At 42.5% G+C, this 17,244-nt stretch overlaps 2 protein-coding genes across 6 annotated transcripts in view; both read left to right on the forward strand.

Moving 5' to 3' along the window:
• The first annotated feature begins 565 nt into the window (after window positions 1-565).
• viaf (viral IAP-associated factor) lies at window positions 566-4,726 on the forward strand. Of its 5 annotated transcripts, none has more exons than XR_006260613.1 (7): window positions 566-847; window positions 926-1,067; window positions 1,276-1,504; window positions 1,878-2,086; window positions 2,350-3,020; window positions 3,230-3,415; window positions 3,493-4,726. XR_006260613.1 is itself a non-coding variant. In XM_043416483.1 (5 exons), exons 1-5 carry the CDS (start codon window positions 845-847, stop codon window positions 2,484-2,486), a joined length of 720 nt encoding a protein of 239 aa, XP_043272418.1. In that variant the 5' UTR covers window positions 566-844; the 3' UTR covers window positions 2,487-4,726. The 5 variants fall into 5 exon arrangements, 1 of the variants encoding a protein (XP_043272418.1); XR_006260612.1 differs by having other exon boundaries at window positions 2,350-3,011; XR_006260614.1 differs by having other exon boundaries at window positions 2,350-3,011; window positions 3,235-3,415.
• Window positions 4,727-7,093: 2,367 nt separating this feature from the next.
• Window positions 7,094-17,244, forward strand: part of Task6 (TWIK-related acid-sensitive K[+] channel 6) — a 71,929-nt gene continuing 61,778 nt past the window's right edge. The window contains exon 1 of the mRNA XM_043416456.1: window positions 7,094-7,833. The gene's annotated coding sequence lies outside the window, so the exon portion shown is untranslated. The remainder of the gene's footprint in view (window positions 7,834-17,244) is intronic.

Below are 17,244 nucleotides of genomic sequence, written 5' to 3' on the forward strand. Positions count from 1 at the left end.
CCAACACTTGACGCGATTTTCATTCTTTGCATGGAAACCTGAGCTTAACGATGCTCAATTTAATTTTATCACCATCATCGCTTTTCACATCTTCAATTTATAGATGATCAAAAACCGTAAATACCAAAATTATTGTGCTGATATTTGACACAAATATCAACAATACAAGAGACCTTTGTTGACATTAATACGGCCAAAAGCGCATCAGGAAATTATCAAAAGATTATTGTAATCTGCAAAAAAAACACCGAATGCATCCAATCGTGCCTATTTTTAAATTCATTCGCTTTGACTTTTATCATTTCGTTTCCGCCTGTATATGATAACAAAAACAATTGGCCACAAATGCCTGTTCCCTCTTCGCTTCTTACATTCCCACTTGTAAAACGAGAAGCCGCGATTTTTTCGTTTCGGCCAAAAAACAGTTTAGATTGCGACCTGGGTAATAAATGTGGAAGCTCGTATACAAAACCGAACTCGCAGCTGGTATATCTGATTTCTTCTATACCAATCAGTGGTTGTCGTCTGAAAAAATTTTCTTCCCACGCGATAATACACACTTTTGGGCGAATAGCGGGGAGTGTATTACTAAACTCAATGCTCACAAACTCTTTTCGGCTCACCGCACACGCTGCAGAATCCAAAAAAAAGTAGAGTGTAACGTAACCTGATCTCATTGACCAAATTCGGAATTGTCATAGATGACGATAAATGAACGATAAGAGTGCGTTCTAGTCACGAAAACTTTAATCGTTCCATTACTATTCCACGAGTGTGTCACGTGGTAAATCAATAATAAGTGTAAACTCATTCCTGATTCATCAATCAATCAAGAACTTAAAAAATGGTGAGGTTTCCAGATATTTTCGTTGATTCGTTTGAGAAATTGAGGAAAAACCGTCAATTACGACTCTGCTTTTCGTAGCAAGACCCCAACGAAGATACCGAATGGAATGACATCCTCAGGCGGAAAGGCATTATTCCAGAAAAACAAAAGGAAAAGGAAATAAGCGAAGATCAAATTGTCGATCTCCTGGAAAATACGATAGACAAGAAAACAGGACGAGGTATGCGATCGTCAAATACGAAAAAACAAGGTTTCGGTCTACAAAATAAAAAAAAAAAAAATTCCCTTTGATGAGTGACAACTGTCAATTGGTTTTTCCATTTGTAATTTTATTTTCACTCGGGATTTTCGTAAACAATTACAGAAATTTGTATATTTTTATTGTACTGTAAGTTCTGAAAAATTGATTCGTCGTGTCTTTTGTTCAGCTGCAAATAATTTGGAAGATGCAAGCCTCGACGAATTGGATGAACTGGAGGACGAAGAAGATGAGAGAGTCCTGTTGGAATATCGTAGGAAAAGGATAGCTGAAATTCAAGCTTTATCTAGCAAAGCCAAGTACGGCAGTGTCTCGGAGATCTCGGCTCAGGATTATGTGCAGGAAGTCAATCAAGCTGGAGAAGGTGTCTGGGTCATACTTCATTTGTACAAACCAGGGTGAGTTTTAGAACTTTTTGCTACTTTATTAGACGTTCTTGGAATTAAGTACAAAGATAAATTTCCATAAGCATTTATCCAACAATATTAAAAATTATGCAAAGATTTAGAATTGAATTATTTCCGCACGTGCTGAATTATTTGTTACAAATGATTGAAGACAAGAAATTTCAAATTATTATTTGAGAATTGTTGGAAGTTTCAACAATCCAAATTCATTTATTTTTGTATTGTATTTTGAACTGAAAACATGCTCCTGCAAAGTTTTGACACTCGTAATGATTATTTTCCATTCAACAGTGATTGATGTAACATAAAACTTTTCTGAAATGAGTCAATCAGTTATCAGTTCTCGAATCATTTTTTATTACAGTATTCCCCTGTGCTCTTTGATCAACCAATACTTGGCGTCTCTGGCAAGGAAATATCCGGCAACAAAATTCCTGAAAAGTGTCTCAAACACATGCATACCGAACTGGCCAGACAAAAACTTGCCAACGCTATTCATTTACCACGAAGGTGCAATGAAAAAACAGATCATTGGACCGATCGAATTACGGGGCATGAAACTCACTGAGGAAGGTCTGTACTTGACTTTAATTTTTTTGTCTCAATTACTGCAAATTCAAATGCCAAGGTGATGAAAAAAAAAAAAACAATAAATTATTTTTCTCATATCCAAATCGAGAGATGTGCGTCTAAATTTTTCAGCAATACAATTCTGAGTCATGAAAAATTACGTTCAAACTCCACAGCTTGGAACAAACAATTATGAGTGTATTTCGCTAAAATAACTTTTGTCACGAAGAATTTTCAGTAAAGCATTGTCAAAAATATCGTTACAGAACTCGAGTGGATGCTGGGCCAAGCAGAGGCGGTCCCAACCAAAATAACGGAAGATCCTCGACCCAAAGTCCGCGATGTGTTGTTCTCAAACTTGAAGAACCAAACCGACGATCTTGCAGAGGATAACGACTGGTGACAGCATGGTCTTGGGTGAAAAGGGCATTTCAGTATTTCCGCCTTAATAAATTATAATAAAAGATCTCAGCTCTTGTGAACAAACGTTGTTCCGATTATGTTCATTTTTTGGACAATTTTTGGAGCTGTGACTTTAAAGTGAAGATTGATCCAAATCGCGTTTTATTACGGATTATTCTAACGAAGAAAATCGTGTACATTTAATCATTTACAAACTTTTAAAAAAATCAGTGTTTATAAATGTTTTTTTTTTTTTTTTTTAACGGAATAAAACTTTCCAAGAATATACGTCGCAATTTCTACATTCAATTTGCATACTCTCGTGGCTTTAAACTTTATTTTATCAGAATTTCAGGATCTCGTGAATCAACTGAAGCCTACGGAAAAAAATCGTATCGCTCGATTCAATTTTGTACCATTAGAAATCTTTTTTTTAACAGCCCGCCAGGCGGCGGGCCCTCCAGTAAAGGAATTGAGGTTTAGAAAAATGAAGTGGAAACGATCCTTTTCCCGAATGTTTGGAAAGGTTATGCAGGTTTTTTCTTAATTTCACATACGCAGTTTTTCAATTCTTTTACAATACGATTGGTTTTGAATATTTTTCATATAATTTACACGATTCTCAAGCGAAACTGTGGGTTCTGCGTCAATGCTTCGCCATTAATAATTTCTTTGCAAATTAACCGTAACAAGATGGAGGCGAATAATGTTGTGAAATTTCGGTAACGAATTTTAATTTTTCAGCAAAGTATCAACAACTAATTTCGTGAATATAGTCTGGAAATAGCGGGGGCTCATTAAAGAGTGAAGCGTTTCGATTACTCCAGCGCAACTTCGTTTCCACTTGATTCGAAATATTGATTTCGGAATGGCGATAAACGGCAAGGAGTTCGTGTTGCGGAGCGTCAAAATTTCTTACCAAGTATCACGGTCAGTTATGAATACTCGATTGAATATTTGTTCAACGTTGGCGTTTATCGCCGTTGGCTTTTGTCTTGTTTCGACAGGCTTTCCAGGAGCCATTAAAAAAACGAAGATCTACGTCTTGCTGAGTTTCGGCAGTGAAACCGAGTACGCTGTAGGAGCTGAAGTTCGATCTTCGTTGACTTTGACGACATAATTTTTCTCCTGCTCCCTCTCTCTCTCCATCTTCGATTCAAAATACCACACGGGAAAATGTTGCCGCAACTTTTCGTTACGTCACCCAAAAACGGGCTGATCATCGACTGGTTTTTGTGGCTTTCAGAACCCGAGGCCATGGCCAGATCCAAAAAGAGCTTTCAGGCTCGAAATAATGGAAAAAACTGTACGATCTCGAGTGAAAGTCAGCACTTGAAAAACTCGCATGCGTCTGACGATTCTATTCCCAAAACAACATCTCGATAAACTCGGACTCGAAGATTTTCCCTTTTATTTAAAAAAATTCGAGTTTTTTCATCCCGGTGGTTTCGCACGTCAGTAGAATTTCATTTTTTCTATTATTACGATTTCGTGAAATAAAATGAAAGTAAAATAATAATCCATGGCACATTGGACCGCGAGTGCTCTCGAATCGTCGTAGAAATATCGTTTTTTCGTAACTTGTTGCGCAGATGACCCAAGCACTATCTCGTAAGGGCTTTGTCGGCCATGTGTAAATGCCCTTACATAGCGTTCCGAGTGAATACTGCTGACCACGTTTTAAACTCGGCATTTTCGGGGGAAGACACACATGGACCGTAATTCACCGTTATCGCGCCTCCGCAGTTGTTATTCTGTTTGAGTTGGAGTGTTAAAATTCAAGAACACGAGTATTAATCACGATATCCGGATCAGCTTTCGTACTGCTGAGCATTGATCACCGCGTGCATCGATGTTCGACCCGCTGTTGTAGTACAACGTTGTAAAAACCTGATAAATCACAAACGTTCGATACATTATTGCTCTTTTGTGAAAAAAATTCAAAAACGAAACAGAACTCGTGTTTTTTTCGGCATTTTGTTATGCAGAGAGAACAAAATTTATTTATCGAGCAAAGTCCGTTTTATTGGAAGAGAATATAATGGACTTTTTCATTACAACATTTTCGTCCAGCTAATTGGATTTTGTTTATCGAAAAAAATGAATGGAAACCCTACGAAAAATCGAGTGCAATTGTGACTCGAAAAAATTGGTTTCAGCAATTCCAATAATAATCGTAACGAGAAAAATCTGATAAATTTCATTGAATTATGAACGAATAAAATTTGATCGAAGCGAGAACAGAATTTCATTGAACTCGTTTTGGCTCGTCCAGTTGAAAAATTCCATTGCGAAAAATGGATTTTCAACAATTTCAAATTTCACTCAATTCCATTTCCGTGATTGTTGATTTTACTCAACACGAGGCTCTTCCACGCGTCACTTTAATTTCATCCGTGTGGCTTTGAGGAGTGCCTTCAGAAGCTTTCGAATGAAAATTGTAAAACGTAGTACATCGAGCTGTGCTGCTTGTCCGAGAAATCGTAGCGAGGTCTGCAGAGTGATTTGGCCGTGGAACGATAACGAAGCGACGGTTCTTGATCGATACGTCCTTAGGATGCATCCTCAAAACCTTGCAACGCTGATAATAGCGTCAGACGATTTTTTTTCAAAACGAGAATTCGGACTACTTTTAGATTCCAGAGAATAAAATCTGCCGGAATTTGATGCCAGGTAATTGGAGCAATAAAAATTAATAACTGAGAAAAAATCAATGATTGTACATCAAGTTTTGCGCAAGTCTGTGTCGGAATAGTATTTCGATATTCTATCGTCGAAATTATGAAATTGCCTTGGAAAATAGCAGCGTCGTCGTTCTGCTGCGGAATAATCCAGAATAACAGTTACAAAGCAAAAAAGTCGGAATTTTTAACGAAATCGACGGGAAACGTCAGAATTTGTTTTAAATACGATTCCTCTCTCTCTTTCTCATCTCTATCTTTTTCCTCGTGCTATGAAGTTGTTTCGTCAGAAATAGATAAATGTCGAGAAATTGAAGAACGTAAGAAGCTCCGACTTCGAAGTGGCGAGACATCGTGGGCCAAATCTAAAGATGATTTACAGATGATTTTGTGGGTACCGTGTGTGCAAGGAAAATCGTTCTGGAGGGATGAATGGGGCACGTATTTGCGATAAATAACCAGCCTGCGTAACCACCTCATCTGACCTCGCAGCTGCGCTGTGGACGTGCCAGCCTTAACTGTATTCCACTTTGCTACATTTCTCTAACGACTAAAAACAACATTTATTTTGTCAGAATAAACTTGAGGCCACGAAAACGATGAAATGTTGTATTTGATCCAGGAAAAAAAATCGCAAACGTTTCTCCTTTGGACCTGTGATTGGAGCATTCTGTCACCTGCTCTGACAAGACCATTTGTGTTGGAAAGCCGAAGTTCAGAAGATTCCTCTCGTCGCGGTACGGAATCGAAATGAGTTTTTCTCTCCCCTTCGAATGTTCCTGCTTTGATTTTCGTTCGTTTCCTCGAGTCCATCGTGATTATCCTCTAATTCGTAAACTTCCGTATTTCGCCAAGATCTCTCGGGAGCATCTGCACTCTTTTTTCGATGGGGCTACCGCATTTGCACGAGGGTCCGAGGGAACTGTAAAAAATCGGGCGGAGGGGTCAGTGGCATACGAGAGGAGGATGGCGGGTGTCGGTGAACGAGTCGAGCATCATGATTGAGCGCACGAAGATTCGAGCGTTCATTTGCTTTTTGCTTCGTTCTATTTTCTCTCTTTCTGGTGATCGGTTCTGCGGAGAATTGGAGCAAATTTGTCTTCCGCTTTTTACAGAAATAGAATGATTCTCCGATCGGTATCGCGAGGAGAAAGAAAAGCGAAGAGAAAGAGAGAGAGAGAGAGAGGAGGGAAAAAAAACGAAGACTTTTCTCTCCATCACTTTCCACCTCGGCTGGTCCTTCGAACAGTTTTATTCTGACATTGTATTTCCCGTATCTTCTCTTCACGCAATATCGAAGTTTCAACGGTGCTTCTCCCCAGCATTTTCGTACAGGATCTCGTTCTTTCTAGCGGGCAACGTAGCGTGTGTGTGTGTGTGTGTGTTTGTACAGCTGAGAACGCCCTCTCGCAGCATCCCATCAAGTTTTTAAGTTGGAAGCAAGTGTTGGGACGTCGCGGCCTCTCGTTCGTCCTCACGCTTTATTTCCATCCCCTCGGCGAAAGCTGCCTCGCTCCTCTGCCCCCTGCGACGTATTCTCGCGTATCAGCCTCCCCCCGGTTCTCTTTCTCGCAGTAGCATATTCCACTGCGTATCACGAATCTTTCTCTCTTCCTTTTTCGTGCGTGTGCTATTACGAAAGAGGGAGCACGAGAGATGACCGACGATCATCGGGGCGAGGGAGAGCGGAGAGAACGAGAGAGAGAGAGAGAGAGAAGAGACGGAGACAGACAGAAAAAAGAGTCGAAAAAGATGAAAGATGGGAGAAGCAACGGCGGGGGGGGCGAGAGAGAGAACGAGCGGATGCAGAGGGGTTGAAAGAGGGTGCGTATCTCTCGTCAGACGGCGGTGGCGCGACCAGTGGCCAAAATAGAAATCAGAGCTTGCGCCGGAACCGTGGTATCTCCAGTAGTCGCCCGGTCGCTGTCACGGGCGTAGCTGGATGCTGGATTTTTCATCAGGGTGGCTGCCCTCTCGCTGGTGCGACGCGACTCGCCGGATACGCGAGAAGCTACGATTATTTCGCGGCTATTACACATCAGTAGGTGTAGGAGTAGAATTAGGTGTAGGTGGAAAGGTAAATCGACAGTGAGGGCCAGCACGAGCGCAGCGGAGATTCCGAAAGAAGGAGAGTGACCGAGGGAGGGAGAGGAAACTCGGTGGCAGAGATAAACGAAGCGAGGAAACTCCGCGGATGCTGCTCACTCTCGGACCTTACCGAAAGAGGAGCAAGACCCCCGAAATGTAAAGACGAAACACGGGAGACTGACCGGGAATCTCGTCGTCGGTTAAAATAACCGAAGAATAATCTCAAGATCCCCGCTCAAACGAATTCTCCTCTCATCGAACGAGCCTCCCTTTCGCTTCGTTCTTTTGCCAAGATAAAACAAGCAGCGAGACAACACAAATATACACTTATGCATAAACTCATGTGCATATATACCGATGTACATTTAAGTGCAAACCTTCACAGGTTGTTTTAAATATACGTACGGATATATAAAACACATGCGATTTCCATAGATGTATAGCTATCGGTGCAAGTGAGAGAGAAAGAGAGAAAGAGAGCTCTCTGTGCTCCGTGGTGCAGTGCGGTGCGATAGAATTCAGAATGAGGCTGTGCCGGGGAAGCGATCTGTGTGCCGCACCGTGACGCTCCGCCGACAGGTGAGTCTAATGTATATTTGTCCCCCTCGTTGTCAGCACGGATCGCCCATGGATTTTCACTATTTTTATCTCCGCCGAGAGACCCGGAATCACGATGGACTTTCCCCCAGTGGCTGTCGACTCGGTTGAATTCTCATTAGCTCATAAGTGTCCCGATGCAACGGGGAAAAATAGCGATGAAAAAGCGCCTTTCGGAGGCTCGAGTGAAGCGAAAAAGCTTGGAGGCGAAGCGGCCCCTTTACGTGGAGCTGAAGTTAGAGGATTTGGAACGAGGGGCTCGAAGCGTTCCGCAGATTCGCACATTTTGGTGGGTCCAAACATTTCTCGCGTTTTAACCGCCGAGGGACGAGAGCCTCATTCCCGAATCGAAGTCGATCTTTACAGATTTCCTACACATTCGTATGGTTTGCATCAGGTGAGATTACGCGGCTCGAAAGTACACGAAGAAATCGTCGCGCTTCGCGGCACGGTTTCGATACCGATTTCCACTGATTTTGAGATCAATTACTTTTTGGCTGCAGCTGCAGAGGCACCGCGTTAAATAGGGTCGTTTATTTTCGTACGAAATATTATTCGTGACCGCTCTCATTCGATTACGCGTTCAAATTCGAATTGCAACGAGACGAATCGAGCGAAAAATAATATGTTGAGAAATTTCATTTGTTCTTCGATCACGAAATAATTTTCGGCACGAAAACGTCCGCCCAACTTTCTGTTTTCCACTGCGAAACCTTCTTGGAAATTTCGTCTCAAAATCCAGCTCGCAAGTACGATATTATTGATAAGCTATAACGAGTTATTAAATGAGGCCTCGAATCGATGGGCCCGTTGCGACACGTGCTCATCCGCAATTACGCCACAATTGTTGAAGCAAACGTAGATTAATGATTGCGCCACGCGAGTATGAAGTCCGAAGAAACGTTTCGAGGAGAAAACTCGAAAATAAGTGACCGTAGAAATGAATTCGCCTTCGCTTTTTCTCTAATATTCTTTTAACGCGATAACGCGCGGGAGAGTGCTCGAGGCAAATAGATGAAAGTAAAATCGTTGGCAAATATAATTTCACGTCGTTCGTCAAAGGAATGTAGGACGTTCGATAACGAACAGCTCGAAATTTCGACAAGTGATTTGAGAGGGAACAAACAAAAAAGAAAAAATTCCCCTGTTATGACGTATACAAACATGTTACCTCGAGAATCTCCAATGTTTCGGACGTTTCATTTCCCTTTCCATTCCATCGGTCCATTTACTTTCGATCGTTAAAAGTGCATTTCCCTTTTTTCCGCATCCCTTTTCATTTTTCCTTCGTCTCCCTTTCTCTCGTTCTTCCTCGTATTCTCATCCCTCGACACTTTTTATAGCTGATCTCCCTGTTCCCTGTATTCGATTTTTTTTTTCCAATACGCTAAGCCAGCTGGCGATCCTCGTTGTATATATTCATACTAATGTGCATAGTCGCGTCAGTGAGCAATGCTCGGAATTAGCGAAGTTCTGGCGATTGAAAATGCCATTGAGAATCGATATAGCGTCGATAATATCGATTAGTTTCGTCGCCCTTTTTTTTCAATCCTCTCTTTCAATTTCGAAAGAACAGAAAAAAGGAGAAACAAATTTCCCTTGCATTTTTGTGGAGGGGGACAAAAAATATGCATTTATTGGTGGAGTCAAATCGCAACGACGTTTCGCCTTCATTTTCAATGAACGCTCGTTCATTCAACGAAAAACGCTCATCCAATTTCTCCAATTTGCACGAAGTAGAATTTCTTTCCTCATACGTTTCGCTCCCCATCAATTTCTCGTTCCCGAAATCCTCTCAGTGTGACCGAAAAACACGAAAGGAATCTTCGCCCCAAAAGCTAGCAGATTTTCGTTGACAAAATTTGCGAAATTTCGATGAAAAATCGCCTCGTGCCGCCCCTAACTCGAAGCTAACTATCGTTTCGGCAGTAGTTCCGTCCGCGTGTGGCCAGACGGCGGAGATTTCTCGCCCCTCGCGATTGCATTCCCCGCCGTGGACCCCATCGATTCGTCGCATGTTTGCGCTCCGTTCCACGTATTTCCTACATTATTCCTCACGAATTATTCTCGAACGGAAGGCAAACGTATGCAGCCACAGCAATGCGCGTGACGGGCTCCTCATTCATCTTCATTATACAATGAAAACAGGAATTCGAAACAATCGCGACGAAAGACAAGCAATGCGAGAGGAACAATCGCTCCGAAAATTCGTTTCTCACGTTGACCCAACTTAACGTGAACTCGCTCAAAATTTTCCATGAATTGCGAGTCGCTCGAGAGACGCTTCGCTCAAAATCGAAGAATAAAATTTCGACAACGAAAGTTCACTTGGGATAAATTTTCGTCGTCGACGTTTTTGACGAAACGATCGTTTCAATAGACTGTTTTGGCGAGCCAACTGTCGCCCTCTTATCCTCTTTTCCAACGAGATAACGATGCATAAAACGAGACGTAAAACACACGGTAAACATGAGGGTCCGCGTCTGAAACACGAGCATGTGCGGGGAGTTATGCACTGCTATGGTCGCGGGCTAATTCATACGGGAGTAATGAAACTCTCCCGTTGTAAATGTTAAAGTGCACACCTGTGTCTCTATCATTTTCCTCGAGATCAGTGTAAAATCCACATATACATAAACACGGACCCAGAGAATCTCGCTGTTTAAACTTCAAAGCTCTCGGAGATTCTTCAGTCCGCATTATGGCTTTTGTGTAAAACAGACAGCGGAGCATTGGTGCGCTTACTCGTGTGTAAATTTGACGTAGCATCGCGAGATGTGCAGTCTTAGATAAGCGGGGATACAACAGAAAATTCACTGCGTCTGTCAAACTGGTATTACGATTGTTTATGGAACATTCAGCTTTGAATTTCAGCCTCGAGTACAAACGTTTGCAATTGTTTCATATTACAATTCAACTGCGGCTGACTACGAACCCAGAATTTAAATAAATACTTCGTTTTCGAAATATTCGACCACGGACGAGTCGATGTTTGACGTGGCTTTGACCAACACAATGATCATTGAATATTTTTATGATCGAGCGGATTTACAGAAATTTTCATAGGAATAAACGAGAATGGAAAATGTTTGTTGGAGTTCTGTAATTTGTGGAGCCTTGCGGAAGTGGAAGATCTGAGAGAAAATAGTTTATTTGAAGGTGGGCTGAGCCAACTGGTTCGTTCGAGGGACTGTGAACTTTCTCTTTCCCTCGATCGCTGTGATCACTTTCGGTAGATTTCAGTACTGAAAATGTGTACATTTGCATAATGTATACGAGTCGCGTGGATCGCTCGTGCTGGCATGCCAGTTTTGTGTTCGCGTATGAGGAGGTTCTTGCCGCCGTTTGTTTTGTCAAAACCGATTCATTTGAGCCACAGCTTCGTCCTTTCGAACGTCGCCTTTCACTTTACAATGCTTCGAATTCTTCCATTGTCTGCGACGTTTTTCTCGCTCTCGCCTCTCCAGGCCACGGACACACAGAGTTGAATATTCTACGCGGTGAAAACAAAGTTTCCGAGAGCATCGGCTTTTCGTCAAGGTAGAAATAGCCCCCCGCGCTTTCACTCCCTCTGGCTCTTTGTTCGAGGACGAAGACCTGTCCTCGCACCGTCCTCCTGCGGAGATGCCAAAAATATTTGGCCAAACTTCCGTCGAACCGTCTCCGCCAATTTCGCGGGCGCTAATAGTCCGGCGTTTGTGCCAGTGAACCGAGTTAATAATTAGCATACCAAAATCGTTCCTTTCTCCGTGATACTCTATTTCCAATACTAGTTCTTTGCACTCCGGGAACAATTGGAAACTCCGTTGATCGAAAATTTTCTGGTTTTTCAGTCAGTCGAATTCGCAGTAATTTTCGTGTCATAATTTTTAGTTTCGCAGCACAATTTTCCGGCCTTTTTCGAAGGACACTTGGAAACTTTTGGCTCGTCGTTGACTGGCAATACTTATTTGGTGAAGCGACTTCGGTTCACCAAACAGATTCGATCGAGCACTCGCCGCGTCACTTGCGCGTCGGTAATCAAACTTTCGTAACAGTTAAATTAATTCGTCTATATGAGCAGTGAATTATTGTGCCTGATGATCGTGAGCTATCGGCCATTTATCCGAATATCAGAAGCTCCTGATGAGCCTTTCAAGGCAGAAGAAACTCGATCTTTTCCCTAAACTTTTTACCGAAAGTCCTTAATTAGAAAATTTCGGGTGCTTCCGGGTGGAAGTTAAGTTGCTCTGATTCGGAGAGACTTTCGTGAGCGAGGGACTGTTGCTCGCAAGGATAATCTTCGCGTACCTCGCGAGTTCTTTCAAACTATTTTGTTCTTCGGTGTACAAAGTGAGCGTTAATCGTAATAGCGTTGCTCGTGTATGTTTATATACGTAGATGAATCTGTAGAGCGGAGTATCGCGGAGAATACTAATGGCGAAGAGTGGAGACAAGTTCGTGGCTAAAGTGGATTGTCTTCGATTCGTAACTGACGTTTTTTTCTTATCTCGTCGTCGGGGTGGGAGAAGAATTTTCTCGTCAGTCAAATGAGGGGAGCGAAAGAGGATTCACGCTCTTTTCTGTTCGATGGAATTTAAGGTCGAAAAGAAAGCCGATAAAGCGAGGCGAACAGAAACAAGATGGATAAAAGGGGAGAGAGCAAGGAAGAGCAGGAGAAAAAAAGACTAAAAACATCTTCGTCCATTAAGCATGCTGTGCATTCGCTAATGGAAAAACCGTTCGAAAACAGTGCTGACGCGAACACGTGCACGCGGACGTATAGAAAAGCGAAACAGAGATTAAAAATATGAGGAGGAACACACAGCGCAACTGACATCTGCAGTAAACCGCAGCTCGTGGGGAAGTAATAACACTAAATTTGCACAACGACGCGCGCGTATCGAATTTCGAGACATTTCCAAAGATTCTGATTGGAAAGGATTGTACGCTTTCACCGAGCCACTCATTTGGGGGTATTTTTTTTTTTTATTATTTAGTGAGTGACCCAAGCGAAGAAACTTGTCAATCCAAGCAGTTTTTCGTTGCGTCAATAAATCGTGGAGAACAAATGAAATTTGTTGGTTCAATGAAACCTTTTTTTTCGCCAACTGTTTTGTTGCAGTGAGCAATATTCGAATGATTTGAACCAGAAAATGCAGAGATCGAATCCACCGAGTTTTTTCGTTAACGAATTTCATTTAGTTCGCCACGATTTGTTGACTCAACGAAGATTCAGTTAATTCAACAATTTTGCTTCCTCACTTTCACAGTCACAGTTTTTGCCACAGCACATGCACCGACGATAATCGGCTTTTGAAGCCCATAGCACTAACAAAAGGCCGTCAGTTGCAACAATCCGTTTTAGTCGTTAGCGGAAAAGATGCTGGTTAGCTAGGGATGAAGTGGGCAAGTTTGATAATTGGTTGAGCGAGGCGAGATCGTTCAATCATCTCCATGACCGGAGAGATGCTCGTTATATTTCAGCCTCGCGTGGCTGCGTTTTCCCCAAAAACCTTATGGATCTTGGCCATATGTATATACGGATTTTCTTATTATTCGTTTTTGCGATCCCTCGCCCGTTTCAATTCCGAGCCGCGCCATATTCGAGCGCCCAGTTACTTTCTTGCGATGTTCGGTTGACGCTTCGCTTCGGTTGTTAGAGGAAGGAGTTGGCCTGTGAACGTGAACGCCGTTCTTGCCTTCTGACGATCGGATTCGAGTTCTCGGCAACTCTACCGCAGGCAAACGATCTGATCGTCGAGCTCGTTCCAATGTTTTTACTAGTTTCTGTGACGTTCCTATCGGCGATTATGAAAAAAAAGTGAAAAGTGTTGAATCATAAAACGATTACTTTGCAGCACTCGCGTCCATGACAAGCACGTTTTTGTGGAGCTTGACAAGAAACGCGAAAAGCTGTTGCCACATTGAAAATATAGTTTGGTGAGAAACCGCTTTGCAGGGGGGGAGACCGGGGCCTGACGAGGTACTTAAAAAGTTACGGGAATTCCTTTTTTCACCAAGTGCGTCGCTCCAGAGGAATATATGCGATAATTCGCAATTCGTCTGGTTCAACGAGAGTAAAGTCGTGCGACGAACAGTACGCTGCTCACTGTTTCCACTTGATGGACAGCCAAACTTCGATCGTCCCTCATTTTAAAATTGCGCAAAAGAAGTTGGCGGAAGAATTGGAACCGACAAATCTGGGGGTAAATAAAGTAGGCGCGTCGTAACTTTTACTACAATTTCGGTGCGGGGATCCCTGACACTTTATGGAAACCACGAAATATTAGGGACGGTGAAGGCCAAGAAGAAAATTGAGTTTCCACGTAGATAATAATACAAACGGTGGAGGATGAAAATTGCTGGTGTTTCAGGGGCTCGGTAACGATCAACACGTGACCCGAGCGTCCAGATACGCTTGCGCATTTTTTTATCCATCGCGTGACGTCACGCCAACGCAGTGCCCCACGTTGAACCAACGCAATTTCGTACTTTTTCGTCCATTTTATAATGCAACGTTAATAATCGATTCGGAAAAACAGCCTGGAAAACAAATCAGTGATTTTTCTCAACCAGAACACTAGGAAATCCTTTTCTAGCAGCATGAACATTCAATTTTTGCCAGAGTTTTTATAGAATTAAAAGAAACGGTTTCAATGAAATTTAACATAATAATTGACATAAAAACTGTTTTCGCAAACGATCAATAAAATATCTCATTGTTTTGCATTTGAAAAATCATTCTAAAGCGAGCTCCAGACATTTGAGCGTTATTGTTATGAAAGAAAATCCATTTTCCAAGCAGCCCCAGCAAACGTGATTCTTCCAAATAAATGATAATTCGATTGTGAATTATCGGAAATACTCGGCTCTGTTGGAACAGAGCGTCGAAAAAACGCCTTTATTCTGGAAACTGTTAAACTTTGAAAAGGCGGATGAATGAAACGAGCGAATTTAATCTCGAATTAGCTATGGGACGCGTTCTTTAGCAACAACGATTTTATCGAACATTGCAACGCGGGAGGGCGTAAAAAAGGCTCGATGCTCTCGTCGCGTATACACCGGGTATCTATATAAAGATGAGAGAGTCGTATATCTCGTCCGAGCTTGCGTGTGATGCCCTTGGGTGTAGGACGAGAGAACATTCTAGCAGTAAAGCCAGTCGTCGTCCGTTATAGACACCGATACTCGCGCTGCGGTAAAGATCAGTAAAAAGGAAATAAAAGGAAATTTCATGTTTGCGCGGGAGAGAGAATACGAAACGACCGGAAGTGCCTGCGTTGTCACTCCATGTGCGGAATAACACGATAAATACAGAGTCGGCTGATGACGTAAAGCGGAGAAGCGATGATTCTGTTGGAATTACATTTGTTCGAGCGAGCAGGAATCAGATTAATAAATTTTCTCCTCGGCTCCGTGTATTTATAGGTGAAATATTCCATTTGCACAATTTCATGCTGATAATAATGTTACGTAAATGTGAGCCTGGAGACCTGAAGGGGGATTGCCAAATGTGGAGAGAATCGTTGCCCGATTGTCTCGGCCATTTGCAAAAGCGATCTTTTCAATGCTCCGCTATTCCATTTTCCAATTTTTTTCATCGTTCGATTTCCACGAATATCAACGATCCATCAGCGACGAAAGATTCGCGATGGATTATTCATGGAGTGGCAAAATCGAGGAGGGTAGAAAGCCACGGTCTCGTTGGAAAATCGGCTGGCAGAAGAAAAATAAGTTGGTGTAACATAGAAGGCAAATTAGTTTTCACGAGGCTGCTCGCTACGGTAAGAATTGATGAGGGGATTTCCATGTCTTTTTAAAGTTGATTGAAGTAGGCTCTTTGCACGTCCTTTTCACTGTACGCGAAGGCGAAAGATACTTGGAATAGCCCTCGATCCAATTTCGCTGAAGGACTCAAAATGTAGCACGGAGCATCAAATTGACAACGAGCTCGATTTATGAGGCAGGCGGAAATGTCATGGCAGTCAATTTTCCCGAGTGGAAACCGTTAAGCACCATATGCGAATCACTTATGAGCTTTTGTCAGAGTTCCTCAGCACTCCAGGACTGTATCAGCACGGCTCGGTTCCGGGTTTGGCTTTATTCGTCTCTTATTCCAAACCCGATTCAATCCAACATAAAAGAATTGTGCGTTCCTCGGACGCAATATTACTTCGCGTTACTACAGATCCAAAATTAGGCAAGTTCGATTGAAAAAAAAATCATTGTGCATGGCTTCGAACCTTTTTTTCCATGAAATTGTGACGGTTCCTCAAACAATTTGTAAAAGTCGTAATTGATGAGATTTTTTCAATGGGAGCCAAAGAGACTTGCTCATAGCAAGAAGGAATATTCAAAAATCCAAACGCTGCATCGGCGTTCTTGAGAGATCGAGCTAAACAGGCACTTCGAGAAAAGTCTGTCAAAACTTTTCGTTGCTTTCACTTCGATCTAAAACAAAACTTTTCAAAGATTATCGATTCTTCCGATTCGGAAATTTCCTTCAGCAACGCGGGAATAAATGTGATGAGAAATGAAGGATTTTCTGTCACTGCAACGTTTAAAGCATCTTGAAATCCCTCATTCGCGCTCCGACTCGAATGAACAAAGATACGAAACGAGTGACGATTTTGTGTATATTATTCAATCGTACAAAAAGCTCGTTGATTTTGAGAAAATTTTCTCCACCTTCGCACTCTCCTTAACTCTATTTTCCTCGGGCAGGTGGCAGGGGGCGTCTGTACACATAAGCACGTGGAGGGAATACGAGGTTAATACAAGCTCCGAGACCAGCACATGGGAAAACGCGCGTCCAGGGCTAATTGTCTCGCTGCACTGTCACAGCTCGTTGTGAACGGGTAAACAAGTCTTGGCGTTGATGGTTACTGTCAAGGCCCTCGACAATCTAGCAGACAGAGGAACCGAGAGGAAGAGAGAGAGAGTGAGATGGGGTGAGATACGTCTCGTCGCCTCTCTTATATTGTACAGACACAACACCCTCGAGATGCTGGCATTTCCCGAGGAAGAGGAGAGAAAGAGAGGAGCAGAGAGGAGCGGAATAAAAGATGGATGGAAGGAGGGGCTAGCTCGTTGCTACCGCTAAGGAGAAAATAAGTAAAGGGGCATCGAAAGTGACGAAGAATGAAGGCGAGAGTAGGAGCAGAGATGAGCAAAGTGAAGAAGAAACGAAATGTATATTGCTGCTGGATAGGAAAGAGAGAGAGAGAGAGAGAGATCCATCGTAAGGTCACCAAAGAGGCTTTTCAAAGCGTATCGAGGACCATCATCGATCCTCTACAGAGAAGTTTATGCCTCAACGATTAATCTTCGTTCATCAGCAGCGTGGATCTATGTATATTTTACGTAGTTAAGCCCGCCAGGAGGGAAATGCTTGGCTTTGATTTATATTCA

The sequence above is a fragment of the Venturia canescens genome, chromosome 4 (genome assembly GCF_019457755.1).
Source record: "Venturia canescens isolate UGA chromosome 4, ASM1945775v1, whole genome shotgun sequence".
Lineage (NCBI taxonomy): Eukaryota > Metazoa > Arthropoda > Insecta > Hymenoptera > Ichneumonidae > Venturia > Venturia canescens.

Excerpts from the sequence above, each read along its gene's own strand:
- viaf (XM_043416483.1), top strand. Across the intron at positions 1,068-1,275 it reads AGACAAGAAAACAGGACGAG|CTGCAAATAATTTGGAAGAT; the intron begins GTATGCGATCGT and ends TCTTTTGTTCAG. Across the intron at positions 1,505-1,877 it reads CTTCATTTGTACAAACCAGG|TATTCCCCTGTGCTCTTTGA; the intron begins GTGAGTTTTAGA and ends TTTTTATTACAG.